Source organism: Oncorhynchus kisutch, linkage group LG13, assembly GCF_002021735.2.
Source record: "Oncorhynchus kisutch isolate 150728-3 linkage group LG13, Okis_V2, whole genome shotgun sequence".
NCBI lineage: Eukaryota > Metazoa > Chordata > Actinopteri > Salmoniformes > Salmonidae > Oncorhynchus > Oncorhynchus kisutch.
In genome coordinates, this window is record NC_034186.2 from 12,372,537 (window position 1) to 12,393,660 (window position 21,124).

Below are 21,124 nucleotides of genomic sequence, written 5' to 3' on the forward strand. Positions count from 1 at the left end.
TAACAACGTAAACTTCCGGGGCAGAATGTGAAGGCGTTCATTGGTCGATACTACAGTCACATGCCAAGCACGCAATTTCTTTTCGCGCGAAAGGTAGAAAGTGCAGCCACGTAATCCTTTGTACTAGACAACCTTTTTTTTTTTTTTTAGCTAGCTACGTGTAAAAGATAACTAGCTATATTACTACACTACAGCGCATCTTCGTTTATATTAAACTGCTTGAAATTTGATCAACTTGCCCGTTCGACTTTTATCAGACGAGCGGCTGTCTCTTTTCTGTGAGTATTGCAGCTAGCCTATTCATAGTTTACTAGCTAACGTTATCCTCTAAGGCCACCTTGCTCCTTGGGTTATCGAGTGCAAGTATTGCAACTATCTAACGTGAGTTGTCTTTGTCCCAAGTTGTCTAACCGAGTATTGATTTACCCACTGTGCCAAAATGTGTCTTTTGTAAAGGTCTGCAATTATGGTCCGCTACTTTACAAGATTGAGAGTGAGACGTATCTACAAATGGGGCGGAAGACCTTATATCTTCGACAGAAAATTAAAGAGTTATGGCTTTGAGTAAGTTTCAACTTAGTTCTAACATAGTGTCATAACATAAATTTGCTTGGGGCCTCGTCAACAACGCTGTTCGTTCATATTTTTGTTCCACTTGATTTCCAAAGGAAACCATGTTTGTTGGTCTTTTACTCTCTAGGTACTTGAACATGAGCGTGGAGGGTCAGGAGGCAGTCACCACTGTAACACCTGGCCAGTACATCCTCATTGAGGGAAATGATGATGAATACCCCTTCGTTGCCAAGCTTCTCAAGTTCTTTGGCGATGGTGAGTGATGGTTTAATGTTATGCAATGTGCATAATGGCTTGCAACTTATTTAAAAAAACATTTTTTTTTAAAAGATGAACCTTTATTTAACTAGGTAAGTTATACTAGGCTGGCTAGCCTATCGGTATTTTTGCTCAGATGAATTTGGCAGAAATATTTTGAAAATGCTCTATTAGGTGGAGAAACATTGTCATCCTTATTTCAGGCACCTAGGCGTAAGTAGCAAAGTGGATCATGTCCTGCAATGACCTTGTGTACGTGTCTTTGGTCCTCAAGAGTCCCACAAGCAGAAGAAGGCGCTGGTGCAGTGGTTCTTGCGCTTGTCTGAGGTGCCCCAAAATAAGAAGTTGTTGCTGGGCAGGAGCCCCCATCCCCAGGAGATCTTCTACTACCTGGGACGTGCCTGTGACAATGAGATCAACGCAGAATCCATCCTTGGCACTGTACATGTGAGGCAGGATAATTCACCAGTAGAACCGTAGCGTTAGCGCCTGTGCTCTCTCTTGTTGACTTGAGCGTTGACCCTCTTAAGTATTCTTAGATGTGTTTTTCCTTGTCCCTATTCACTTATTGCTTTCGTAGTTGTTCGGTTCTGTGGTCATTTGCTCAGTCTTTTGATGCCATTTGAACATCTTTCCTCTGCTCCCCAGGTCCAGCACGTCCCTGAAGATACTCCTTTTCCAGAGCCTGGAACCAAGGACACCCTCTATGTAAAGCTGTCCTGGGACACCAAGGCCTTCAATGTCTTAGACCCTGTCCTGATGCAGGATACCCCTGCCTCAACCCCCCCCAAACCTGCTCTCCCTCTGTTTCCCCCCTGTGCTTCCCCTACGGCAACCCCTGTGTCTCGGGGCCCGGTGCGTCGTGCCCTGCCCACCCCAGACCCCACAGTGATGAGGAGAGCAGGGTCTGTGTCTGACACTAGAGCCACCATGAGCGCCGGGAAGAGGAGTACCCTTGAGGCAGAGTCGATCCACTCTGCCTCCAAGCTCTCTGCCTCTAAAATCCTGAGCGCCAAGAGGAGGGGCAGCGCTGCAGACACACCGGGTGTACGCAAGAAACTACAGCTCAGCATCGGGGCTAGTGAGTGTCTTTATGTCAGGATGTGATCATCTAAAATGAGTTCATTTTTAACAGTGTGTTGGTCAGAGGAGATGGTGGAGCGCCTGGGAGAGCCGGTCCTGGCGGTGTAACGTTTGTGTGTGTGTGTGTCTACTTCTACAAGGTCCAGGGAAGAAAATGACCAGAGCAGATGTCCTCTGTGAGCTCTTGGATGAAGAGATGGAGTCAGAGAAAGTTATATCCCTCAAACTGAGCTCCTCGGTTTCACACTCCCTCCAGCATGGCTGCAGCCTTTCTCCCATGAGAAGTGTCTGCAAGACCCCTAACGGCCAGAGGAGGTTCCCCTGGAAGCTCTCCTCGATCAGCCTGGACAGACTGTCTCCTACTGCCCTGGGAGAACAGGACTTCTCCAGGTAGGGTTAGGGTTACACTCTGAGTATCCTTGACTCTGGTACCACAGGAATAGATAGAGTTATGTGTGATGCTGTTTCTACAGGGCTTACAGGAGTTGTACAACGTTACACAGATCAGCTGGTGCCATTTGGGTTAGATCTTAGCTATTTTTCACATTTTTCATTGTGTGTGCTTTGCAAAATAACTACTTGTCAGCCTCTAAACATAATTCTTAACACTATATTCAACCATGTCCTGGTTGTGGAAGCTTTAACATCATCCCAGGGTCCTCCAAGCTCAATGTCCAGGTTGTGGAATTATACAAATATATATTTACTTTTTCTCCACAATTTCGATGCTGAAACTCCCCAATGGGCTCTGGGGGTGAAGGTCGAGTCATGCATCCCCCGAAACATGACCCGCCAAACCGCGTTTCTTAACACCCGCCCTCTTAACCCGGAAGCCAGCCTCACCAATGTGTTGGGAGGAAACACTGTTTAACTGACGAACAAGGTCAGCCTGCAGGCGCCCGGCCCGCCACAAGAAGTCGCTAGAGCACGAGAAGCCAAGTAAAACCCCCCCCAGCCAAAACCTCCCCTAACCCGGACGACGCTGGGCCAATTGTGCGCCATCCCCTGTGGGACTCCCGATCACGGCTGGTTGTGATACAGCCCGGGATCTAACTCTGGTCTGGACTGACGCCTCTGGCACTGCGATTTGTGCCTTAGACTGCTGCGCCACTCGGCAGACCGGTTGTGGAAGCTTTAACATCGTCCCAGGGTCCTCCAACTCAATGTCCTGGTTGTGGAAGCTTTACCAACATCATCCCAGGGTCCTCCAAGTTCAATGTCCTGGTTGTGGAAGCTTTACCACCAACATCCCAGGGTCCTCTAATATACTGTGAGTAGTATCAGTAAGCCAGTGTGTTCCCTTCCTCTACAGTGACCTGTTGCTGGCAGTGATTCCCCTGGCCCTAGAGGATGAGGTATTTGAGGCAGGGTTACCTACAGACGCTGGCTCTGCCAACACTCCCAAGAAGAGACAGGCCACCCCCAGGAGGAACTATGTTAGGGGACAGAAGTGAGTGGGCCACCCCAGGTCCGGTGACAGGAGCACGGGTGTGGTGGTGTAGGCGGGGTATAGCGGTCAGATTGGAGCACTTGGTGGGAGCTTGCCTGTCTTCAGACATGGCTTCGCAGCAGATGGTACATAGTTCCACTGGCTTCATTTTAGACGGGTTAAAAATCCACAGCTAATGAGAGACGTCACTTAGCCGATGTTGATAAGCAGTGTGTTTACTACGGGCAGCTAAGTCACCTTAACCAATAGACAAGTCACATTCGTAGTAATAGTACATTGCAAATTGAGTGTCTTGACTCATACGCTTTTCTGTCTTCCCAAAGAGCTACCACCCCCTCCAGGAGGAAAGAGTCTGCCATGGCCATTAGAGAGCCTGCTCTGGGGGTGCTGTGAGTATCTAACAGTCTGATTGATCAGTCACATTATTGATTACTCTGTTCTTATGATCCTATTCAGTTATTTATATTGCTTATTATTGTCTGTGTGTCTCAGGGCGGAGGAGGACTCTGAGGATTCTCCCATGCAGCCGATTGCCTTGACTCCTCGCTCCAAGAGGAAGTCAGCCCAGCTGGTGTCGTTACGCATCAGGAAGCAGTTGTAAGTGCTTGCTGTCATGTGACTTATATGTATGCCCCATAGAGAGTGATGGAGGTCTCCAGATGGATAACCTGTTTTTGGACATATTTATTGAGGGCTTCCACCGTTTTAAAGTCGTCAACTATGGGTTAAGGAAGGGACATCCACGTCCTCGGCATTCCATCCAGGTCCTCGGCATTCCATCCAGGTCCTCGGCATTCCATCCAGGTCCTCGGCATTCCATCCAGGTCCTCGGCATTCCATCCAGGTCCTCGGGAGGGATCAGCCAATGAATTGTACTTGAGAGCAAGCATTCCATAACTGCAGGTTGCAGTAAATCACCAACCGTGGCTTTATACCTGTTCAAACAACACACTCCAAGTGGCATTATGCACACCAACTCATAGAAGTACTAGAAGAAAATGGACTACTTCAAAATGGAGATGTCCTCAATGGTGCTGCCCAAGATGATCTGTTATATTGACAAGATAGTAGAGTGACCACTCTAACAATGGAAATGCATGTCCTCAAAGATGGAAGCGCTGTACTGTCTTTGATGGAAGGCTGGAGGGATGAGTTGAGACCAGGTGGGACCATTCTAGCCAATGAACAACAGACAAATCCGGTATAATGTAGTGCATTCGGAACCTAACCAGTATGAAACTTCTATTAGATCAAATAAGCCTCACGTAGCAAATTAGCTATTTATTTTTTGGTGTTGACTAAATTAGACATGCTTTGACCTCCATACAAAAATTCCTCACTTTGTGGTCTTATTTTCATGGACATATTTTGGGTGGAGTAAACCCTCATGCTTTTCACCTCTTTCTCTCTGGCTCTGCCCATGCGCTCAAACACAGACACACAGAAAAGTCCTCTAATTCTATCTCTGGTACGCCCCTACTGGCTGAAAGGAACTGTGACCATCTAGGGAGTCATTTAAAGCGTTCACTTCTGAGTGATTTTAAATTAGTTGAAAAAAATGTAACAAGATTGACAGGTTGTTTTAATGATACCTCGAGTCGATGTTATCAATTTGTATCTCAAATGTTTTATTTTTTAAAATAAATCTTCCTCTTCTACAAAGTATTTTTGGAATGCCGGTTTGAAGTATTATTTACTAATGTGTAATTTTTATAGGAATCTGTTGGACAATACCCAAGAGCTGATCTCCGATGGCGACGATGACTGTTTCGTTCCCTCCAAGAAGGACCTACAGAGCAGCAGCGATGAAGAGAAGACTGTGAGTGAGGAAGAGACCAGAGGAAGAAATTGCAAGACCTCTGTCAGGACCCCACACAAAACGCCCAGCAAGAAGGTATGTATGGCTGTGGGAGGCTTCTGTGGTGCCTGTGTAATTTGTTTTTATAGGAATCTGTTGGACAATACCCAAAAGCTGTTCTCGGATGGCGATGATGACTGTTTCGTTCCCTCCATGAAGGCCCTACAGAGCAGCACAGATGAAGAGAAGAGTGAGGAAGAGACCGTGGTGAGGAAGACCAGAGGAAGAAATGGCAAGACCTCCGCCAGGACCCCATGCAAAACACCCAGCAAGAAGGTATGTATGGCTGTGGGAGGCTTCTGTAGTGCCTGTTTAATATTCTTTTTTCCCCATTCTTTCCTGAGCTGAGGAAGGAATTGAGGAATTCTGTGTGTTTTCCATGTTTTCTCATCCAGGTCACCCCAAGTACCCCCCGTCATGCCACTCCCAGTATTCCCAGCCGGACTGTTCCAGCCAGGCAGCCTGGGAACATCCTGGATGAGGCCAGGGCTAGGTGAGAACAAACAGGCATCGTATCCAGACGGTAGATTTCAGCCAATGATTTACTTCTGTGTTTAAGTCAGGAATGGGCAACTTTGATGGGGGTGGGGGCCACAAAAGAATCTGAACTCATCATGATGGACTGCAGCTGTCTCTTCCCTGTAGGGAGCAGGAGTTATTTTATTTATTTAGATGTGATCTTTGTTGTTTTATTGACGTGTCTCCCTGTCCTCAGGCTGCATGTGTCGTCAGTACCAGAATCTCTTCCCTGTAGGGAGCAGGAGTTCCAGGATATCTATAATTTTGTGGAGAGCAAGGTTATGGATGGGACTGGAGGGTAAGATTGATAGACGCCTCACTACGTTTCAGGAGATTTTGTTACTGTGTGAACCCTGTCTCACCAAAACCAGAATTTTCAGGAACTTGAGAATTGCCATATTGAAAAAAATTGGTCTTAGTCATGAAATGTTGTCAGATAATGGCAGGGAAACTCTGGGTTATGTTCAGTTGGAACCAAGGGTAGAAAGTACTGTGAAATGACACTACAATGAGTGTTGGCTTCTCATTGGACAAGTTCAGTAGTGCTTCCTCAGTTTTTCTCTAGTTTCATCCCTTCTGAACATGACCCTGGATTAGCTGTTTTATGTGATAGTCAGTAACAGTAGAGTTTACATAAACCACAAAAATATCAACACGTCACGGCAGCTCGCAGGAATGATGGTTTTGATGTTCTTATGTTGATGCCAGTAGTGTGGACACTCCTTACCTTGCTGGTATAGCGTTATGGAAAAAGGCTTACAGCAGCTGTCTGTCTAGGTGTATGTACATCTCTGGTGTTCCGGGAACTGGGAAAACCGCCACCATCCACGAGGTTATCCGGTGTCTACAGCACGCCTCTGATATGGATGAAATCCCTACCTTCCGATTCATCGAGATCAACGGCATGAAAATGACCGACCCTCACCAAGCCTACGTCCAGATTCTACAGGTGTGTGTGTATATACACAAACAAACACGCGCACACTCTCCCAACTATCAGTGTAACTCCTGACTGTGTTCTCCAGAAACTGACGGACCAGAAGGTGACCGCTGACCACGCCGCAGCCCTATTGGAGAAGAGGTTCAGTAACCCCGCCCCCAAGAAGGAGACCACCGTGCTACTGGTGGACGAGGTAAGGTCGATGTTTATCCACTCTCTCGATTCTAAGGATAGGAGAATACGTAACCATTGTTGATGCCAACTGGGAAATGCTGGTAATGGATGTTCTATACTCAATCCCTCTACTCTACATATTTATTGACTTGAATGGAGATGCCCGGTCTTTTCATTCTGTTTCTATGACTGACCCTGTGTTCCCCCCCAGCTGGATCTTCTGTGGACCAGGAAGCAGAATGTCATGTACAACCTGTTTGATTGGCCGACAAGGCGCCACGCCCGCCTGGTGGTGCTGACCATCGCCAACACCATGGACCTTCCTGAGCGGATCATGATCAACAGGGTGGCCAGCAGACTGGTAAGGACCGTGGAGATACTTCAGTGCACTGGCTGTCAAACATCTCCTTGGACCCAGACGCTTCACAATTTAGTTGTAGCCCTGAACTAGCTCACCTGATTCTCCTAGTCAAGGGCTTGATGACCGGTTGAATCCGGTTTGTTAGCTCTGGAATGGATCAAACGCATAGACAGGTTAGCTGACAACGTTAGGAAAATGATGTACGTACATCGATTTGGCCGGAAGCCAAGCGTTATGATTCTAAACAGTCGGATAGCTAGCAGCAATGACAAGAAGCTGTCATGTGGGAATCATAGGTGGCTAGTTTCATCTTGTTCTTCATACCATGTCTTGTTATGACTAATGTCAATGCTAATACGGAAAAATGTGCTCGCTAGCTAACCAACCACTGTAAAGCTGCTCATTTGTGGAAATGTATTTGTTTTCAATAAAGATTGAGACAAAATGTAGTTTACATGTTGTCAACAATCTAAGCCAACCCCGTCTGTTTTGCCCCGTAGTTGCGTTCCTGTTGCTAAACAACCAACCCGTGTATGGAACGGCCTGCTGGGGTTCCCAGACGAGCGGTTTGAGAACCACTGCATTAGTGTTCTATTTAAGTCCACTCCACCCGAGGGCGCTGTTAGATTGTTGGACCAGGCTGCTGTTTGCCTCTTGGAAGTGCAGATCAAACCAGTGTTTGTTTTAACTGTAACTTCCTGTGCGTCTCTCTCTATGTCCAGGGCCTTACCAGGATGTCGTTCCAGCCGTACAGCTTCAAGCAGCTGCAGCAGATCATCACGTCCAGACTGAACAAGGTCAAGGCCTTCGAGGAGGACGCTTTGCAGCTGGTCTCCAGAAAGGTATGCCATATTGTCCCAGTATTATTCAGCCCAGGGCTCTTCCACAGTCCTGCTGTTTCCCTGCCGGTTAATTGATCAGTTAATGTCAACTATTGGAATGATACTGTGAAGTATTCTGTGACAACCTTTCTGACAGTGGTGTCTGAGCACTGTCCCCATTTTGTCCTCTAGGTGGCAGCGTTGTCAGGAGACGCCCGGCGCTGTCTGGACATCTGTCGCCGCGCCACTGAGATTTGCGAACACTCCGCCTCGCACCCGTCCTCCACGGGATTGGTGAGAATGAGTCATGTGATGGAGGCGCTGGATGAGATGTTCTCGTCCTCCTACATCACGGCCATTGGGTAAGAGACACCCCATTGCTCCACAGACCTATCAGTCTGTACCCATTGGCCCAGCGAGCTGTCAATCTATGTGAAATCTCTGTGTTAGGTGTGCATCCTTGCAGGAACAGCTCTTCCTGAGGGCGGTCATTGCTGAGTTCAGGCGACTGGGACTGGAGGAGGCCACCTTCCAACAGGTATAGTCCCTAATGAGGACAACATTGACTTACTACAGCTCTTGCTCAACACATTTATCCCTCTTTTACCTGTGTTGTGGAGTTCCCTTATCTAAAGTCCACTGTCCCCTCCTCCCAGGTGTTTGTGCAGCACCGGGCTCTGAGTCGTGTGGAGGGCCTGCAGCCCATCAGTGTGTCCGAGGGTCTGGCCGTGTGTCAGCGTCTGGGTGCGTGTCGTCTGCTGCTGCTGGAGGCCAGCCGTCTAGACATGCTACAGCGGGTCAGACTCAACGTCAGCCAGGATGACGTGCTCTACGCACTCAAAGCTGTCAGAGACTGAGGACCACTGGAGGTCCTAAGGTACAGGGGGGAGGATGAGGGTCTTTTTGGGGCCTAGAAGGGAACCTGCTCCATCACTACCAGTGAACTTGGTCAGTTTGACTACAACTCATCAGGACCACCGTTGGACCACACAGTCCCACGCCAATACTACTGTACCACTCAGGACCGGGAATCCCACTGACACCTTGTCTGTCCATGCCGGGTCTTTTTAGAGGCTCAGTTTGGTTTGATGCTGTCTTCTGAGAGGTTTTAGGAAATCTTCTGTTTTAGTGTTCTTTTACAAATGCTTTTCAATGTCATTGTTGTCAGCACATAATCTTTGGAAGCTCTTGATGGGGAAACTGCAGTGCATTTGAGTTCTGTCATAATTCAAGAACACAAATCATGATTTCTATTATATTGGTTTTACATTTGTTTACTGAAAATTGCCCTTGTTACAAAAGCATATTTAGATCTGGTTTTAACTCATTGTGTTGATGGGAGGAGAGCCAACTTCCCATCACAGTTAGCAATTAGACTTTCCTCTTTATCTGTATTCAATCATTTTAATGTTGCTCTTGTTGGTTTTAGGATGTTCTTCATTATTGTTGTGTGAATACTGTATCTACAAAAGTAATAAAGATATTTAATAACAATGCTTGTGTATGAAGGCCTAGTTTTCCATTCATGTACTCATGATAACATTACTTGAACAAATGACCTGAAATGAAATGAAAGCCTATTTTGCAGGGATAAGCTAATGATGGACATTCGGAAAGTATTCACACCCCATAATGACACAGAAAATCAGGTTTTAGAAATGTTTGCTAATTTATTGAAATTCCTTACTTAGACCATTTGCTAGGAGACTTGGAATTGAGCTCCGCTGCATTCTATTTTCATTGATCCTTGATGTTGCTACAACAGGATTAGAGGCCACCTGTGGTAAATTCAATTGACTAGACGTGATTTGGAAAGGCATACACCTGTCTATATAAGGTCCCACAGTTGACAGTGCATGTCAGCAAAAACCAAGCCATGAGGTCGAAGGAATTGTCCGTAGAGCTCCGAGACCGGATTGTGTTTCGAGGCAATGATCTGGGAAAGGGTACCAAAACATGTCTGCAGCTTTGAAGGTCTCCAAGGACACAGTGGCCTCCCATCATTCTTAAATAGAAGTTTGGAACCACCAAGGCTCTTCCTAGAGCTGGCTGCCTGACCAAACAGCAATCTGGGAAAATTGCCTCCGTCAGGGAGGTGACCAAGAACCCGATGGTCACTGACAGAGCTCCAGAGTTTCTCTGTGGAGATGGGAGAACCTTACAGAAGGCTAAGTACTCCACCAATCAGGCCTTTATGGTAGAGTGGCCAGATGAAGCCACCCTTCAGTAAAAGGCACATGACAGCCTTCTTGGAGTTTGCCAAAAGGCACCTAAAGGACTCTGACATGAGAAAAAATATTCTCTGGTCTGATGAAACCCTTTGGCCTGTGTCAAGCATCACATCTGGAGGAAACCAGGCACCCCTCATCACCTGGCCAATACCAACCCTACGGTGAAGCATGGTGGTGTCAGCATCATGCTGTGGGGATGTTTTTCAGCGGCAGGGACTGGGAGACTAGTCAGGATCAAGGGAAAGATGAATGGACAAAGTACAGAGAGATCCTTGATGAAAACCTGCTCCAGAGAGCTCAGGACCTCAGACTGGGTTGAAGGTTCACCTAACAGGACAACGCACACAGCCAAGACAATGAAGGAGTGGCTTCGGGACATGTCTCAATATCTTTGAGTGGCCCAGCCAGAGCCCGGACTTGAACCTGATCGAACATCTCTGGAGAGACCTGAGATTAGCTGTGCAGTGACACTCGCCATCCAGCCTTACAGAGCTTGAGAGGATCTGCAGAGAAGAATGGGAGAAACTCCCCAAATACAGGTGTGCCAAGCTTGTAGCGTCATACCCAAGAAGACTCGAGGATGTAATCACTGCCCAAGGGGCTTCAAGGAAGTACTGAGTAAAGGGTCTAAATACTTATGTAAATGTTAGATTTCAGTTTTTTTATTTTAATACATTTGCAAACATTTCTAAAAACCTGTTTTTGCTTTGTCATTATTGGGTACGGATTGTAAATTGAGGATATTTTTATTATTTAAAAACCTACATTTTTGCCTAAAATTACATACCAAAATCTAACTGCCTGTACCTCAGGCCCTGAAGCAAGGATATACACATTCGTGATACCATTTGAAAGGAAACACTTTGAAGTTTGTGGAAATGTGAAATGAATGTAGGAGAATATAATACATGAGATCTGGTAATAGAGATTTTTAAATGCAAGAGGAAGGGCATAATAATGTATTATTCCAGACCAGGTGTTATTTAGACTTTGGCCACTAGATGGCAGCACGGTAAATGCAAGGTTTTAGAGTGATCCAGTGAAATATTGCATATCTATTCAAAATGTTGTATCAAGACTGCCCAAATGTGCCTAATTGGTTTATTAATACATTTTCATAATTGTGCACTATCCTCAAACAATAGCATGGTATTTTTTCACTCGAATAGCTACTGTAAATTGGACAGTGCTGTTAGATTAACAAGAATTTAAACTTCGCCCATATCAGACATGTCTATGTCCTGGGATTTTTTGTTTGTTTCTTACAACCTTTAGCCTACGTTAGCTCAACACCGATCCTGAAGAAGTTGTAATCCATTTTAGAATAAGTCTGAAACGTAACAAAATGTGGAAAAATCAAGGGGTCTAAATATTTCTGAATGCACTGTACAGTATATACGTTACAGACAGACATGTGACAAGTTAAATATATATATTTACAGTATATAGTATGACCGTGCAACATATCGATCCATATCCGTTCATCCACATTTGGGTGCACTTGATATATTAACCCATCAGTCATAAAATACATCTTTAATAAGCTGTATGCAAGGACATGTTTTGGTAGTGATGTAATGGATATTGTTTTGATGTTTTGTAACTGTCCAGTTTGTGTGCCCTTGTTGAGCTGTGCCAATCAGGTGTTTGCATTAGCTGAGTTTGTTCCCTTCAGGTTGGCATAGAGCTTGCAGGCCCTGCTGCTGTCCTGACAGTCCAGTCTCTATAGGCTGTTCGGCCAGCAGCATGTAGGAGCGGTTGAGGATGTCCGTGGTACTGGAGGATGATGGGAAGTTGGAGGAGCAGTGACACCTCATCTGGAGAACCTCATCTTCCCCCAGGCCTCGAGACTCTGCCCCCACCTCCCCGTCATACACATACTTGTTCCCTCGGAGACAGGGGATGACGTCATCTGTGGCCAGGGTCACGTAGTCTTGGCTGAGCTCCAGGGCCAGGGTGGGGAGCCTTTCCTCCTCCCCGCCAGCGGAGCCTCGTTCTGGGGAGAGTAGTAAGGAGGACTCCCTGGGAAGCTTCCCTCCATCTGGAGCCTCCCTCTCAGACATAATCTCCACCACAGAGGCTGGGGTCTCTTCAGAATATTGCTTGATGATGAAGGGAGGGTCCTATGGAGGTAACACAGGTACATACAGAGACTCAGATCCAATGTTTCCAACACATCCACATAAAGATAAACCACATTGAACACACAGTTAAAACGTGACCCCTTCAATTGATCTATCCTACACAAAAATATAAATGCAACATGCAACAATTTCAGTCAATAGAAATAAATACATTAGGGCCTAATCTATGGATTTGACAGCCATGGGTGGGCTTGGGAGGGCATAGACATGCTCACTAACAGGGATGTAAACAAATTTGTCCACAACATTTGAGAGAAATAAGCTTTTTGTGCATAAGGAACATTTCTGAGATTTTTTATTTCAGCTCATGAAACATGGGACCAATGCATTAAATGCTGTGTTTATATTTTTGTTCATTATAGTTCCATAATGTTAATCTACTGTACTGCAATCAATTCAGTTTTTACCCAAGTCTGGCCGTTGATGTCTGTCAGGAAGCCGTGCAGTACTTTGTCAAGTTTTGGGATTGGTGGCCACAGATACCGTTTGAGCTTACTGGTGGAAAAATGATTCAGTACACAACATGTCCATGAATAGGGTGTGAAAGATATGTGTGTGTGTGTGTGTGTGTGTGCAGTGTGAAGCAGACTGAAAAAGCATCTTACCTGAGATACCTGGAGATCATTGAGAGGAACACAACTGATAGGATGAGCATCATGAGAGGAATGCAGATGATGAAGAGGCCCCCTGCTGAGTTCAAATAAAGAACCAGAGTTTGAGAATGACAATAGCCTGCCTGATTAGAAGCGCAGTGACTGTAATATCTACTATTCATGGGTTGCACCTCTCTAGGCCTACCTGAGCGTAACAGAATACTATCAACCAGTATGCACCTTCCCATGTACCGCAGACATTTTATGTAATCAGATATGGAAAGTGATCTCCATACTAGTGTTACTTTACCTATATCTGAAGGTGTGTCCACAGTAAGTGGGGGTGACCAGTCGCTCCAGTAGCCAGCGTAGACTGACCCGTTGGGCCTGGCTCTGACCTGGATAAAGTACTGACTGCCAGTCTGAACGTCCAGACAAATACTGTTCTCAGAAACCTGCAGGGTCACCAGCTGAAGAGAGAGGACAACACACAAGAACATCAGCGGAGACTGCTTTGGGGAGGACGGCTCAGTTCAGCCACCCAGTTATTGGTTTGTACTGCAAAATACAAACTCATGACAAAACATGTAGTTCCCTGTTTACATATGCAATAAGGACAGAGCCAGGCTTATGGTTTTACCACAGAACAGGTGGGCTCTGTAGGTAGGCTCTGTACCTTCCAGACGGCCTCCCCTTGAGGCTGGTAGCGGAGCTGGTACATCAGGTGGAGAGACAGATCCAGTAGGGGTGTGCCCCATCTCAGATGCAGCCTGCCCCCCTCCCACTTCCCCCTCAGCCTCCCTGGAGGGCCTGTTTGAACTGACCGCAACATAGAGAGGGGAGAGAGAGAAATAACATGAGTTTTACAGAGATGATTAGTGTACCATCGAGAGCGGTTGCATCACCACCTGGTATGGTAACTGCTCAGCATCTGACCATAAGGCACTACAGAGGGTAGTGCGTACAGGCCAGTACGTCACCGGGGCCAGGCTTCCTGACATCCAGGACCTATATACTAGGTGTGTGTACAAATGACCTAAACTAACCTGTACCCCCGAACATTGACTCGGTACCAGTAACCCCTGTACATAGCCTTGTTATTTTATTGTGTTACTTTTTCTTTTTTTTATTACTTTAGTTTATTTGGTCAATATTATTTAAACTCTTCTTGAACTGCACTGTTACCTATATCTGAGGGTGTGTCCACAGTAAGTGGGGGTGACCAGTCGCTGTTACCTGCTTGTAAGTAAGTATTTCACAGTAAGGTTGTATTTATTTGTATTTATTTGATGTCCATAATACAGATTGTATTGTTACAGATTTACACTACAGTTCAAAAGTTTGGGGTCACTTAGAAATGTCCTTGTTTTTGAAAGAAAAGCTATTTATTTTGTCTGTAAAAAATAACATCAAATTGGTCAGAAATACAGTGTAGACATCGTTAATGTTGTATATGACTATTGTAGCTGGAAATGAGTTGCAGGCTTGCAAAGAAAAAGCCATATCTCAGACTGGCCAATGAAAAGACAAAATTAAGATAGGCAAAAGAACACAGACACTGGACAGAGGTAGTCTGCCTAGAAGGCCAGCATCCCAGAGTCGCCTATTCACTGTTGATGTTGAGACTGGTGTTTTGCGGGTACTATTTAATGGAGCTGCCAGTTGAGGACTTGTGAGGCGTCTGTTTCTCAAACTAGACACTCTAATGTACTTGTCATCTTGCTCAGTTGTGCACTGGGGCCTCCCACTCCGCTTTCTATTCTGGTTAGAGCCAGTTTGCGCTGTTCTGTGAAGGGAGTAGTACACAGCATTGTATGAGATCTTCAGTTTCTTGGCAATTTCTCGCATGGAATAGCATTCATTTCTCAGAACAAGAATAGACAGACAAGTTTCAGAAGAAAGTCCTTTTTTTCTGGCAATTTTGAGCCTGTAATCGAATCCACAAATGCTGACGCTTCAGATACTCAACTAGTCTAAAGAAGGCCAGTTGTATTGCTTCTTTAATCAGGACAACAGTTTTCAGCTGTGCTAGCATAATTGCAAAAGGGTTTTCTAATGATCAATTAGCCTTTTAAAATTATAAACTTGAATTAGATAACATAACGTGCCATTGGAACACAGGAGTGGTGGTTGCTGATAATGGGCCTCTGTATGCCTATGTAGATATTCCATTAAAATTCAGCCATTTCCAGCTACAATAGTCAATTACAACATTAACCATGTCTACACTATATTTCTGATCAATTTGATGTTATTTTAATGGACAAAAAACAAGGACATTTCTAAGTGACCCCAAACCTTTGAACGGTAGTGTATGTCAACAAGGATTCTTCAAAAATTATGAAAAATGCATGCTAGATTCCACCTCTTTCCATTTGTTTAACTCTTAATGGCAATGTAGTATACCGGTGTCATGATGTTGGCCTGGAGGATAGGTTTATGACAGTCATAAATACCTCTTCCCCCCTTTTTCCTCTCTCTACCCTACTGAGGTTACATTTTCAAAACCCTTGGTTAACATAGAGATTCTGGGAACATCAGAAGGTGGGGGGAAATTAACTATATTCTGGTAATCCTACCAAATGAACATATGCGTTGGTACTTAATGAATATGATGTCAGTTCGGTTGCCATCTGAGACATTCTCATCAATGATAAGATGACAAACTCTACAGTGGAAAGTCTACACATCAGAGTTATCGGATTCACATGGAATTGTTGTTCAATTTAAATGTTTGAAAATGAAATTATTCATGATGGGATGAAATGTGATTTTAGCTTCTAAAATGTGAGATTTGGGTTTTCATAAGTTGGGCTCTTCTCAATCAGTGGCCTGCCCCTGTGAAGGGACATGGGCTATAAACTTTTCAAACACGCCCTCCTCTCCCTTCCTATATAAGCCCTTGACGACAATATATCCTCCTGTTCTGAGGACGTGAGGACGACGGTCCTATGTCAGAATTGTTCAGATAATAACTACAGAACGAAGCCAACATTAGCGTGAGCTTTGGTTGTGAATGGTATGAACTTTGAACTCTTATTCACTACAGAAGTGATACCTCCTAGTCGTTGAGTTAGCAACAGCAGATGCAACCGAGGGTTAGGAAGGAATAGACAGAGTATCCCGTCTATCACCCAACGACGTTACTACAACGTATCCAATTGACAACCAGAGACATTCTTCAAAGGACTCTAGATGGAAGGCCGTGTTGGGCAACACGGCCTTCCATCTACCACCAACCTACCGAAGTGCAGCTCAGAGTAAATATTTATTGTATTGTCCTTTTCCAAATGGGTGGTAATTTAGAATGCATGAGATACTGTATTTACAATAGCACCACTTCTTCCCTTTGTTCCTCAGTCTTCCCGCTCTTTCACTCAAACCCAGCCCCTTTTCTTTTGTGTAACCAGCTGTCATATCTGTTCCGCCCGCTAGGGACGTTTTCCTTTATGATGTAATTTGTAATCAAGTTATGATTTAGTTATGTGTAATTCTGTGTGATTAGTTAGGTATTTAGTAAATAATTAATTAAACCCAATTTGGTATTGCTGGTTAAACTTGTTAGCCTGACTGAAAGGAAGTGTTCACAGCTGCCAAGTCATCTATTATCAGTGTGACTCACTGCTGTTGTTGAGTCTGAAGGGTTCAGTGTAGAAGGTCCGTTTGAGAGAACCAGGGCCAGTACTGAGTTTAACCAGTATCTCGCTGGACTCCGCTCCATGGAAACGGCAGTGGTAGGAGGTGTTCTCATTCTGCAGACACTTTCTCCAACCCTCCCTTTTACTGCAGAGATTACACAACCAGAGGTTTAATGATACATAATCACCAAGTATGTTTTACAATGCAATATGAGCGTTGCCTTCATTTATGTCAAACTGTGTAGCGTTTTGCTGTAATCATGTAGAGTTGCATGTTTGTTGAGGTTATTTGTATGTTAACATCTACCTGGGTCCCAGCTTGTAGTTTAAGGTGTAGGTAGCATCTCTGTAGGACTGCCCATTCCATTGGCAGGTGATGTTTTGCAGGTCAGAGGTATGACACAACAATGAGATATCAGCTGGAAAACAGTGGTAGTAAACCCCATCACTCTTACAGTGCTGTCAGTAAACAACATCATCTTAATGTATTCAAATGAAATGTGTCTTCCGCATTTAAGCCAACCCCTCTGAATCAGAGAGGTGCAGGGGGCCACCTTAATCTACATCCACGTCTTTGGAGAACGGTCGAATAGTGGTTAACTGCCTTCCTCAGGGGCAGAACGTCAGATTTTTACCTTGTCAGCTCGGTTGATTCAATCCAGCAACCTTTCGGATACTGGCCCAACACTCCTACCCGCCAGGCTACCTGCCGGGCTACCCGCCGGGCTACCCGCCGGGCTACCCGCCGGGCTACCCACCGGGCTACCTGCCGCCCCACATGTGCACTGTTTTCTTTATCCGTCTTTAGCCTATACTCAGTAGTTCACCCACCTGCGCTCTGAGGTACCATGGCAGTGATGGGGACCGACCAGTCGCTCCAGTGACCGCTGGTCTCTGTCTCACTGTAGCCATTGGGTTTGACCCTCAGCTGGACGCTGACCACCTCGCCTGGCAGCAGAGAAACCAGGCTGTGAATGGGGGACCTCATGGACCTTATCTGGAGACAGAGAGGGAAGAAATATCACAGGAAGTCTACAGCAGCAGCACAGTGAATGGAATTTGAGTGACGACATTCTTTCACAAAATAGACGCCCTTTAGCCTACCATCAAGGTGGGTACTAATAGTGAATGCACCAGTCATGATAGATTTTTTACCAAACACTTAATCTGTCTTTTTCCCCTTGCAGTGAATCTGACTGGATGAATTGGTGTTGATTTAGTGTTTCTGAGTTTCAGTACCAGTTCTGTCCTCTCCCCTAGTCCCTGGGAGGAGTAATGCATCCCATAATGCACATTGCTCTCCCAATCTCTTGGTGCATGCCAAGACACCTGCAACTGCCCAGCTTGCCCTGTTGGGTGAAGGGATACATTCACAGGGGGTTCCAGGAGACCTGAGAAAGAGAGAGAGAAAAACAGGGAGGATGAGCTTTAGATTTCTATCTACTAAAATCCTCTCTCTCTCTCTCTCTCTCTCTCTCTCTCACACACACACACACACACACACACACACACACACACACACACACACACACACACACACACACACACACACACACACACACACACACACACACACACACCCTGGTCCTCAACGCTGATGGTGCGTGTGAAGAGTGTGTAGTTGGAGCTGCTCTCCACCACTCTGATGTGTGTGAGCGTGAACAGGAAGACGTCAGAGCAAGGGAAGAAGCAGATGTGGAGAATCTTCCCCTCCTCCTCCTCTTCCTCCCCCTTCTCTGTCCTCTGGAGAGTCAGTTTACACCGCTTCTCCTTTTCCTCACTGATCAGGGACAAAGGAAAGATGACTGGTGTCAGTGCCTGGCAGTACAGAGTGTATGTCAACTGTTCACTTCAACTGTAATACATGTTGGTGTATTTTCTGAAAATATTGAAATTTTACAATTTACCAGAATACATTGAACATACTTATCATTCCTGTAGAAGAAGTCATAAGCTGTGTTGCCTGGTGTCTCCCAGAAACAGGTCAAGTCATACTGTGTCCTGGTAAAACACTTTGGATCTTCATCACCAGCCAACAACAACACATCTGTATGGGCAATAATATAATTTACTACAGTTTTGAAATAAAAATGTTGAATTCTATAATGTATTATTGTTTTATAATGCTGTAACAAATATTATTTTGCCATTTAGTATATGCTTTAACCCAGAGTGAGTTACATTAATGGTTTTTGTAAAAACAGGCGTAAATCACCAATACTGCACCACGAGAGAGAAGTTCAGCTGAGAGACGAATAACAATGTTGCCTTGTTTTGTCTAGCCATAACACTATTCCAGAGGACTATTTCTGTCAAATCATTGTGTTAAAAAACAAACTGGTGGTCCAATGTCCTCAAATCAAAATCAAATCAAATGTATTTATACAGCCCTTCGTACATCAGCTGATATCTCAAAGTGCTGTACAGAAACCCAGCCTAAAACCCCAAACAGCAAGCAATGCAGGTGTAGAAGCACGGTGGCTAGGAAAAACTCCCTAGAAAGGCAGAAACCTACCTTTCTTTGACAGGTGAGGGACAGCCTCATCTATAATCCCATGCCCCAGTACGTTCAACCAGCCTGCTATGATCCAGAGCCAGACACAAACTACCCTCGGGGTGAGATGGAGATCCATGACATCCACAGACAGGTGGCAGGTGTGTCCCATCCACAGACAGGTGTGTCTGATCTACCCCATCGCTGCCCCAAGCTCTATGTCTGAGATTGGTAAGGTGTTTGTGAGTGTCTGTCAGCATAGCATTGTGGTCTGGGGTGGAGGGGGATTGTACTGATGAGGGGAGGCTCTATCTGACAGGTCCTCGTTCTACAGGAAGTGGGTGTTGTGTGGGAGCCAACCCACATGGTGGTACAAGGAAGAGTGTTGCCTCTAACACACATTTATCCCACGTTGATGTTTTCATACATTCAATACAAACCTCTTTCACACTATAAACCATCACAGATACTCTCTGGTCTCTCAAAAACATAAAAAAATTTATGTTCAAATTGAAATCTTTGAACATGTCATACTGTATTCAGGACCGGCAGTAACAGTCAGTTACAGTGCCTTGCGAAAGTATTCGGCCCCCTTGAACTTTGCGACCTTTTGCCACATTTCAGGCTTCAAACATAAAGATATAAAACTGTATTTTTTGGGAAGAATCAACAACAAGTGGGACACAATCATGAAGTGGAACGACATTTATTGGATATTTCAAACTTTTTTAACAAATCAAAAACTGAAAAATTGGGCGTGCAAAAATTATTCAGCCCCTTTACTTTCAGTGCAGCAAACTCTCTCCAGAAGTTCAGTGAGGATCTCTGAATGATCCAATGTTGACCTAAATGACTAATGATGATAAATACAATCCACCTGTGTGTAATCAAGTCTCCGTATAAATGCATCTGCACTGTGATAGTCTCAGAGGTCTGTTAAAAGCGCAGAGAGCATCATGAAGAACAAGGAACACACCAGGCAGGTCCGAGATACTGTTGTGAAGAAGTTTAAAGCCGGAGTTGGATACAAAAAGATATCCCAAGCTTTAAACATCCCAAGGAGCACTGTGCAAGCGATAATATTGAAATGGAAGGAGTATCAGACCACTGCAAATCTACCAAGACCTGGCCGTCCCGCTAAACTTTCAGCTCATACAAGGAGATGACTGATCAGAGATGCAGCCAAGAGGCCCATGATCACTCTGGATGAACTGCAGAGATCTACAGCTGAGGTGGGAGACTCTGTCCATAGGACAACAATCAGTCGTATATTGCACAAATCTGGCCTTTATGGAAGAGTGGCAAGAAGAAAGCCATTTCTTAAAGATATCCATAAAAAGTGTTGTTTAAAGTTTGCCACAAGCCACCTGGGAGACACACCAAACATGTGGAAGAAGGTGCTCTGGTCAGATGAAACCAAAATTGAACTTTTTGGCAACAATGCAAAACGTTATGTTTGGCGTAAAAGCAACACAGCTCATCACCCTGAACACACCATCCCCACTGTCAAACATGGTGGTGGCAGCATCATGGTTTGGGCCTGCTTTTCTTCAGCAGGGACAGGGAAGATGGTTAAAATTGATGGGAAGATGGATGGAGCCAAATACAGGACCATTCTGGAAGAAAACCTGATGGAGTCTGCAAAAGACCTGAGACTGGGACGGAGATTTGTCTTCCAACAAGACAATGATCCAAAACATAAAGCAAAATCTACAATGGAATGGTTCAAAAATAAACATATCCAGGTGTTAGAATGGCCAAGTCAAAGTCCAGACCTGAATCCAATCGAGAATCTGTGGAAAGAACTGAAAACTGCTGTTCACAAATGCTCTCCATCCAACCTCACTGAGCTCGAGCTGTTTTGCAAGGAGGAATGGGAAAAAATGTCGCCCTCTCGATGTGCAAAACTGATAGAGACATACCCCAAGCGACTTACAGCTGTAATCGCAGCAAAAGGTGGCGCAACAAAGTATTAACTTAAGGGGGC

General features: G+C 45.1%; 2 protein-coding genes across 4 annotated transcripts; one reads left to right on the forward strand and one right to left on the reverse strand.

Annotated features, from left to right (window-relative positions):
• The first annotated feature begins 70 nt into the window (after nt 1-70).
• Nucleotides 71-9,533, forward strand: orc1 (origin recognition complex, subunit 1). 3 transcript variants are annotated; one of them, XM_020499551.2, is made up of 20 exons: nt 71-278; nt 457-564; nt 701-828; nt 1,106-1,278; nt 1,480-1,912; nt 2,055-2,304; nt 3,227-3,364; nt 3,688-3,753; nt 3,857-3,961; nt 5,081-5,258; nt 5,382-5,498; nt 5,618-5,715; nt 5,938-6,039; nt 6,519-6,690; nt 6,767-6,874; nt 7,067-7,216; nt 7,939-8,058; nt 8,230-8,399; nt 8,488-8,575; nt 8,694-9,533. In XM_020499551.2, the coding sequence occupies exons 2-20, from the start codon at nt 467-469 to the stop codon at nt 8,892-8,894; spliced, it is 2,895 nt and encodes a 964-aa protein (XP_020355140.1). In that variant the 5' UTR covers nt 71-278; nt 457-466; the 3' UTR covers nt 8,895-9,533. The 3 variants fall into 3 exon arrangements, with proteins under 3 accessions (XP_020355140.1, XP_020355141.1, XP_031641458.1); XM_020499552.2 differs by lacking the exon at nt 3,227-3,364 and having other exon boundaries at nt 76-278; XM_031785598.1 differs by lacking the exon at nt 3,227-3,364 and having other exon boundaries at nt 76-278; nt 5,081-5,498.
• Nucleotides 9,534-11,683: 2,150 nt separating this feature from the next.
• Nucleotides 11,684-19,526, reverse strand: LOC109902869 (thrombopoietin receptor-like). Its single transcript, XM_020499550.2, is given in 13 exon segments — nt 11,684-11,961; nt 11,963-12,391; nt 12,820-12,907; nt 13,018-13,099; nt 13,316-13,475; nt 13,682-13,824; nt 16,628-16,788; nt 16,951-17,062; nt 17,475-17,640; nt 17,883-18,034; nt 18,224-18,423; nt 18,570-18,690; nt 19,159-19,526. Coding segments are annotated over 13 exon segments (2,019 nt in total). The 5' UTR covers nt 19,310-19,526; the 3' UTR covers nt 11,684-11,907.
• Nucleotides 19,527-21,124: the final 1,598 nt, after the last annotated feature.